General features: G+C 44.2%; 1 protein-coding gene across 1 annotated transcript; it reads right to left on the reverse strand.

Moving 5' to 3' along the window:
* Positions 1 to 201: 201 nt before the first annotated feature.
* On the reverse strand, positions 202 to 870 carry LOC111873670 (protein GVQW3; the record flags this gene model as incomplete). The annotated part of the gene is made up of 2 exons (XM_023868587.1): positions 525 to 870; positions 202 to 415 (listed from the first exon to the last, which is right to left on the reverse strand). Coding segments are annotated over exons 1-2 (560 nt in total), but the record flags the coding sequence as incomplete, so codon positions are not given.
* Positions 871 to 8,809: the final 7,939 nt, after the last annotated feature.

The following is an 8,809-nucleotide window of genomic DNA, read 5'->3' on the forward strand; positions in this document are numbered from 1 at the left end:
AACAAAAAGAAGTCTATGGGAGCCATGTCAGGACTGTAGGGTGGGTGGGGAACCGTTGGGACCTTTGAATCAGTCAGGAAGCAGGTCACAAGGAAGGCGGTGTGGGCTGGCGCAGTGTCATGGTGAAGTTTCCAATCGTCGGAGATGTCAGGCCGGATGCGATAAACCTTTCGTTTGAGTCTCTTTAGCACTTCCACTTACAATTTGGCGTTGATGGTTGTACCATGTGGTACAAACTCAAGGTGGACGAGCCCCCTGATGTCAAAGAACACAATGAGTATGACCTTAACCTTTGACTTGCTCATTCTGCCCTTCTTGGGGCAAGGGGATGCTGATATGTGCCACTCGGCACTTTGCCTTTTTGTTTCAGGGTCGTACTCAAATACCCAAGTCTTGTCACCTGTGATGACATTGTCTAAAAAGTGAGGGTCACTTTCACACAAGTCCAAAAGTTCTTGGCACGTTTCAACTCTACGCGATTTTTGGTCGCCCGTTAACACTTTGGGCACCAGCTTTGTGCACACTTTTCGGTATCTGCAAATTGTTCACCACAATTTCGTGAACGGTACTTTTTGGAATGTTTAATGTCTGTGCCATTAAACGAACACTCAAACGACCGTCTGAGTTCAAAATTTCTCTCACATGCGTCACATTTTCGTCGGTGGTGCTTGTTGATGGCCGTCCGGCGCGGGCTTCATCGCCGAACTCTTCACGGCCTTCTAAAAAGGCCTTGTGCCACCGGTAGACCTGACGTTCCGACAAACAATCATTTCCGAAGGCTGTCTTTATCATGGGAAAAGTTTCCACTGCAGACTTTCCAAGTTTCACACAAAACCTGATGGCAATCCTTTGTTCCAAGGAGCGCTGCATTGCAGCTTGCACGGGAGACAAAAACGAGTTTCACGGAAAAGCCTTTTGTCACTCTCAGAAAGCTCGGAGACGACTAAGCGACCACACGTTCATAAGCTGACTTCCCCCTCCACCGATCCCAACTGGTCTGAGCGCGCTGTGACATATAGTCACTTCACAATAAAATCACTGACATTACTTTTCGGACAAACCCTGTACGAAAATGTGTTGCAAGCATCCAAATGCGTTTTCTGCACATCGTGCGCGGGATAATCTGCAGTTGAAAATTTGTTTTTATGGGTGAGGTCTTTATGGGGGAAAGGGTTCAAAATGGTTTCTCTCAGTGCAAAAGCCTCATCTGCAACAAAAACGAAGTTCATATTCCTCACGGAAGTGCAAGTGCGCCTTTCTTCAATTTTCCGTAAAACGCTGTCTCTTCTGTTGCACCCGCATCTGAACCTCTCCCGTTGCATCCTACGTTGTGCATAACAAACGTCAGGTTTGCGTCCACACGTCCAAGCAAAACAAGACTACAGTATCCCTTGTACTTCACGTACTATGACGCTTCGTCTGCAGGTTTAACACTAGCCACACGCTTCCCATCCAAGGAACTGCCACAGTTGGCAAGTTCCACATTCATTCAAAATCCTTTGCTATCTTTTGCCATTCTATTGATGAGTTCGCGAACTGGAAAGAAGAAAATATTTCGGGATACTAGAACTAAGTTAGTTGTTAAAAACGACGTTAACAAAAGATCTCTGCTGCTAACTACTGCTGCTGCTGGACCCCAGCACGTAATAACCATAACGGGTGCAAACGAAACATTCTAACACGATACGAAATCCACAGGGCAATACAATCGAGGAGATATAAGGATTTCAGCGAACAGTGAAAGTCTTCTGCAGAGGAAATTTTTAAACAAGTTTCAGTATTTAATTCGAGCACTTCTCATTAACAAGTGGGATATACTAAAGTGGAGGGGGGGAAGTTAAGAGAAAGTACAGATGTATTTCCCGCGACGCTATTGGCAGGAAAGTTGCGAGTGAGCTCAATGGCCAGAACAGTATAATAATAATGAGAATGCAGGGCTTCTCACCGCGGCGGCCCGAGTTCGATCCCGGGTCTGGTCAAGTGGGATTTGTGGTGGACAAAGTGGCGCTGGGGCGGGTTTTCTCCTAGTACTTCGGTTTCCCCTGCCAATCTTCATTCCACCAAATTCTCCATCATCATAATCACCCGGGGCAGGTACAATAGGCCAGTCAGTGGCCGCCGTGCCGAGTGGACCCAGCTGGACTCCATCCCTCACTAAAAGCGAAAAGCGAAGCGAAATAATGAGAATGCAACAATGGCCGTTCTGGTCACACCTAGGTACTGGGGGCTAGCAGGAGCGAGCGGGGAAGTAACCGGTCATTCCAGACCCGACTTACGCACTGTACGGTTGTTTTCGTTTGTTTCAGGATGAAGCAAGGCAAGGCGAGATTACTCAAACTTACATGAAGGCGAACAAACTTCGGACATTGTTTCGCAGCCTCCATTTCCGAAAAGAAAGGAAACCTCTTCAAAAATTTCTAGAATTATCCATGCTGAAGAAGCACGGCGCCAAATTCTTATTAAAAAGGCAATGGCTGTATTTAACTAACAAGATGATGTATACGACGTCCGAGAGAAAACGTACGCTGCAAAACTGCGCCGCATGCCTTCCGCTCAGAGGGACATTACTGATAAATTGATTAACGACGTTCGGTTTAAAGGTCTGCAGAGTAATCTTACACCTTCGATTTTTATTTCTGATTATGGGTATACATTTGGTGCCTGGATGTCAAGTGATACACTCTCTCCGGTCTCCACTTTCTCAAACCCAACTCCATCAGCAACTCCAAGTGCAGTACATTCCCCAGAACAGGACCCGCGAACTGAATTTCCTCCCTACTGACTATTCAATATTAGGTACATAAATAAAGTTTCTTACCTTCAAATGTTCTTGTTTTAGAGCCTTGTATGTATATATAGCCTTGCAGGTCTCTGGAATGATATTGCCTAAAGCGTTAGGTGATATAATCGTGGCAAACTTGGGATCTTCAAACGACCGTCCTGTGGCAAGAAAACGAAGAGTCGCTACGATTCGTTCTTCAGGTGTAATAGCATTCCACAACAGAGTATCTTGTTTCACTTTTGCAAGCATATACTTTAAGTTTTCATCTGACATTCTAAAGTAGTTTTTGTAGTCTTCAGGACTAGAATTTCTAATAAAGTTCAATAAATTTAAATGTGGAAATCTGTCTCTACCTAACAACCAGCCTTAGCCCACATTTCCCTCCTTTTTCCGTTTTTTTTTCTCCCGAACACACCGCATTCATCCAGTATTATCATCGTTGCTGTAGCTTGCTTCGATGAACTCATTCTTGATACTGAAATGTACGAGCAAAGTTGGGAAGTCCGCTCATGAGCGTGTGGTGAAATAGATCCGAGTCAAGTTCGCCCAGCCGGACTCGTACGTGTATGGACACCTTTAAACAGCTGTCAGATTTTAAAGAACATCTAGACTCTATGCAGTTCCAGTAGCTAATACGGTTATAGTTAAACCGAATGTCTGATAATCCTGATAGAAACCAATAAAATGAACAACACTGTTCACAGTTGAATTCACACTTTAAAAGACATATGACATTTAGGAGCAAGAGGACTTTGAGACTGTGTTGAGGGCAGCTGGAGACACTGAATCTTCGCAAGGAAATATCCAAGATTGTCTTGAGCTGGATGAAGGAGACCCTGGATTTCAGCCTGTTGTCGTTTTACAGTTTTCAAATAAAGGCTTTACAGTGATTTGTTTTATTTTTTCGATAGAACTACCCATGTTATTACATTTTCCATTTATATCTTTTCTACCTTTTTATGGCTATCCTTTCTTTCATTAATCCGGCTGACCTCTCCCTCCCCCAATTATTTATGCTAGAACTGCCATCTAGCGCTTGAATCGGTGGAGGGCACCGAATTCCGCCGTTAGTTCCTGGTGCAGTTACCGAGAGAGGTGCAAGTATTTGTTTCGTGCTCCTATAATGTAATAACTTACATTCACATACTCTGAGTGAGCGAAGTTTGTTGGAGTTATGTGAATGTGTACATACACGGTGTGTCCAGGATCCGTTAGGACTAACTTTTTTAAATTTTGCCCTGCAATGCCGTCTGTTGGCGAGTTGTGGCGTTAAGGTTTTTGAAGTTTCAGTTGTGGATGTCTATAATTTGAAAGCGCAAGCATCGCTGCATCATGTGTTCTGACCTTCAATGTAACAGTACTGTTCTGACGCTCGTCGGAAAATGGCGGTTGAACAGAGAGCCAACATCAAATTGTGTTTGAAGTTAGACAAAACAGCAGGAAAAGCGTACGAAATGATGAAAAGTGTGTACAGTAGTGATTGTTTGAGTCGCTCGAACATTTTTCGATTGTATGCTGCATTTCGTGACGGCAGGGTGGACATTGTAGACGTTCCACGTGCATCAAAGCCGAGAATAAGTCGAACTGAAGAAAATGTGAAAAAGTGACTGAAATCCCTGCATCAGACAGACGTGTTTCTGTAAGACTCATCGAGAACCTTTTGAGTATACCAAAAAGTACTGTGCATCAAGTTTTGACTGAGTATTTGGGCAAACGGGAAGTCTGTGCGCGGTTTGTACTGCACGCGCTGTCAGGCGATGAAAAACATGCCAGAATGGAACACTGCAAAGACATGTTACGGTAGGCCCAAAGTGATACAAAATTTACAAAATCTATTGTTACTGGTGACGCGATATGGTGTTTTCAATATGAACCTCTCACAAAGCGGCAGAGTGCAGCGTGGTTGAGCCCAAAGAAGCCGAAACCAGAGAAAGTGCGCATGCAGAAGAGTCGAGTAAAGACAGTGGTAACCGTTTTCTTCTATTCCAAAGGAATCATTCCCAAGGAATTTCTGCCAGAAGATCAAACAGTGAAGTCTGATTATTATCTCGGAGTCCTCGATCGTTTGTGGGCGAGAATTCTTCTAATTCGACCTGCATATCGAGAGCAATGTTCCTGGTCGCTCCTCCACGACAATGTTCCACCCCACAAATCGAAGATCGTGCGCGATTTTTTTGGCCAGAGAAGTGATCACAGTCCTTGATCATCCTCCGTATTCGCCATATTTGGCTCCAGCAGATTTCTGGTTGTTCCCAAAAGTTAAGTTGGCGGTGAAAGGAGACCGTCACGACACTATCCTGGACATCCAAAGGGAATCTACCGCAGTTTTAAATGCGATTCCACAAAAGGAGTACAGTGACTGTTTCAGAAAACTTTTCAATCGATTTCAGCTATGTATTGACTCAGAAGGAGACTATTTTGAATAAAAAGAGTGAAATGTTGAAAATAATTCACGTCTTGTATTTTTAATGAACAGAGTCCTAAGAGAACTTGGACATACTGTGTATTTCGTAAGCTGATCTTGTATGCCTATTACTTATTATAATATATTGTAGCGTGTCTTGGGTGTCACGCTACAAATAAATTCCCGTGGGTCTCAGATTCTGTAGAACCTTTATTGTTCTTCACTTATACACTCACACGCTTTACAATTGTCATCACTCGCAGTATTACAATGACTGCTTACAATATCTCGGCCGATACTGGACTGTCTTCTCTGGCGGTTTATAGCAGACTCTCTTCTGCAGCGGATATCCCAAGACTGACTTCTTAGACGGCTGGTGTTCCAAGACTCACTCCTTCGAAGGCTGGATAAAGACTTTCTTCTAAGAAGGCTGGATGAAGACTGACTCCTTAGATGGCTGGATCAAGACTAACTGTGCGAATGCATTCAACCCCGCTATATAACCTCGGTCGCTGCTATGCAACGAACCCTCTGTTATAACCATGGAGACTCCTGTTAGAACTACAATGGAGCGATTGTTGTCTCCTATGCAACGGTCTATTCTAGCGTTTCCATAGAAGTTACTCTTCTGGATTGCCGACACCTTACAATATATTTTTAATGTATCGCCGTATTTACTGCAGCTCTAAAGCTCAGATACTATGAGTAAAGTAGCTATACATTGCTGCGCAGTGCTTGTGCACTCACAGGCTCAGGCATCTTAATTTGAAACTTTTAAACTAAACCTTCATGAAAATGAGATGTTAGGTAAGTCTGCACAAAATAACTTCAGGAGCCGGAATAGCTCAGCGGGTATAACGACAGGCTAAGGCTGCGACGGTTGGAGTTCTATTTCCGACAGGGGCAAGAAAATTTTCTCCATTTCGCAGTACCCAAACCTGCTCTGGGGCCATCCAGCCCTCTAATTAATGGATACCAGGGGTAAAGCGGCCGAGGTGTGGAGCTGACCACTCACCCCAATCTGGCAAGATATCTGGCTATGCTTCCACTCCCTTAATATGTCTTAATTAATTAAGCGCAAGGACAATTTCGGAGTTTGAATAGCTCACTCAATATGGCTACGGACTAGACCGCCGGGGTTCGATGCCGGTCTAGGTAAGATTATTCACTTCTCCAAAGCGTTCAGATCGGCTCTGAGGTCCACCCAACCTCCTAAGCAATGGGTAACGGGGGCTCTTTCTCCGGGGATAAAGCGGCCGATGTCAAGAATGGTGAAGCTGTTTCCAAAGCACCCACACGTCTTTATGGCATAATGCTTGGTTAAATACGCACAGGGATAACGTTATCTTTACCTGTTACAGGGTAGGTTCAAAACAAAGATATTTGTTCAGTCTCTCGACCTTGATACGCTTACTGCATGTAGCTCGTAACACGAATGTCCTCTGGGATAACAAAGCCCAATGGCTATATTCGCGGTAGCGCAGTTAGTTGATGCACTATGCTACAAGCCGGAAGGTCGCGGGTTCGATTTCCGATGTCATTGGATTTTTAAATTAACCTAATCCTTCCAGCCTCACTATGGCCCTGGCGTCGACACAGCCTCTAACAGAAATGAGTACCAGGAATCTTCCTGTTGGTAAAAGGCAGCCGGCGCTTAAGGCTGACACTCTTACCGCCATCTGTGTCCCGATTGTCTAGAAAATGTGGGAGCCGCGACGCCTCACAACCCTATGGGCTTCCATGGCCTGTTACAGAGATAGCTTCACCTTTCTAACATAGATCCCTGTGACAGTTTTAGACATTAATAACAAAACTTGGAGTGCAGTTTTCAATCGAAATTTCTTCTATTCTTTGATAAATGACTGGGAACAAGAACTCTGGGTGTTAACACTCGTTCATTGTATTACCTCACAGAACAAGGCGTAAGAACTGTGCAGTTAGTAAATTCATACGAGACGCCTCTCAGTAAAATGACTGCCTGACTGGCTAGGGCCTGGAAGCCCCCATTATGCTCCCGAAAGGAGTAGCAATTTTTGTCTTTGCCACTGCGTCAAATCGGTTTCGGGGGCACCCAATTTTTTTCTTTTTGCAATTTGTATCGGGGGCTCAAACCCCGAAAGTAAATGTACCATAGCCTGAAGATAACTACCCATTTCCATCAAGTACATCTTTATTTCTCCCATGCCTATTCATGGCGTGGTAATTAAATGTGGGAAAATATAGGCCCATATGTTTTTTGAGAGGTCGAGGCTCCCACATTTCCTAGACAATCGGCTCACAGATGGCGGTGAATTTGTCAGCCTTACGCGTCGGCCGCCCTTTACCCTCCAGGAAAATTCCTGGTACTCATTTCTATTAAAGGCTGAGCCGACCCCAAGGCCAGAGTGCGGCTTGAAATTTCACGTCAATTGAAAATTCAAATGACCTCGTCGGGAATAAAACCCTCGACTTTCTTTGTTTATTTGTAATCATGCATTGCATGTTTAGGCAGGGGTGGCTCATTCGGCATAGCGACTGGACTATGGGCCGGACGGCCGAGGTATCGGGGTTCCATTCCCGGCAGAGGTAAGAAAAATTTCTCTTCTGCATGATGTCAAAACCCGCTCCTGGGCCTAACAGCCTCATGTAAAGTGGGTACCTCAGGCTGTTTTTCAGGGGTAAAGCGGTCTTAGCGTGAATCTGACCACTCAATTCCATCTAGTGCCAAGGTCAAGAGTGATTGCGCTATGCCTGCACTCCCCCATACATCTTCAAGCCATGGTGCTTAGTTAATTAAGCCCAGGTTTAAGTTTACCTAAATATTTCCCCCTCAAGCAGTCGTTATCTGATAATATATGAAAAGCAGTCAACATGTATATTTTGCAAGCACAATTTTTGTTTGAACAAAAGTTGCACTTACGGTACACATATGCAGTTCATAAGTTAAAGTAAGAAGGCAAGCAAATTTATTTGTGTCGCTGCTCTTACACGATAAAAATAAACACAATATCCTATAAGGTATTTCAATGTCTCGCCAGACAGCAGCTTTGCTAGTTTGGTGGACAACTAGCAGCGGTCGTTATCATCCCGTCTCTTGCAATTTGCCCTGTTATGAGAGCGTACATATCTACGACAAATATTTTGGTTTCAGCGATAGAAATGCAACAACAGTAGTGCAGTAAATATTCCAGGCAAACGCAACAGTTTCTCCTTACAGACAGTAATTGAAAGAGGCATAGAGCTTCAGCCTGATCTCCATTTATTTACACTCTACACAGTTTTGACCACATCAATACGTGGTATGAGTTTCAGGCTCTTTTTCTCTGTTATTGCCTTATAGGAATCTGTGAGAAGGCGCCCTATTTCCGAAACATTTGTGATTATTGAATTTGGTGTCACATGCCCCAACATGCTAGTGAAAGATTTGGAAACAAATTAATATATGGATTTGCAATGTTTATCTATGTATCTATCTATGGCTCTATAACCCTTTGTTGGACCCTGGTCGCTTTTCAGTTTATGATTGTTAACGCAGTCTGTAGCGTTCCTGGCTGCAGTTCATGAGGTCCGGGTTCGATTCCCGGCGCTACCAGACTTTCTGAGTAGTAGTGGCTGTGGAACGGGCTCCACTCAGCCTCGTGAGG

Source organism: Cryptotermes secundus, unplaced genomic scaffold (assembly GCF_002891405.2).
Source record: "Cryptotermes secundus unplaced genomic scaffold, Csec_1.0 scaffold1439, whole genome shotgun sequence".
In the NCBI taxonomy this organism is placed as follows: Eukaryota; Metazoa; Arthropoda; class Insecta; order Blattodea; family Kalotermitidae; genus Cryptotermes; species Cryptotermes secundus.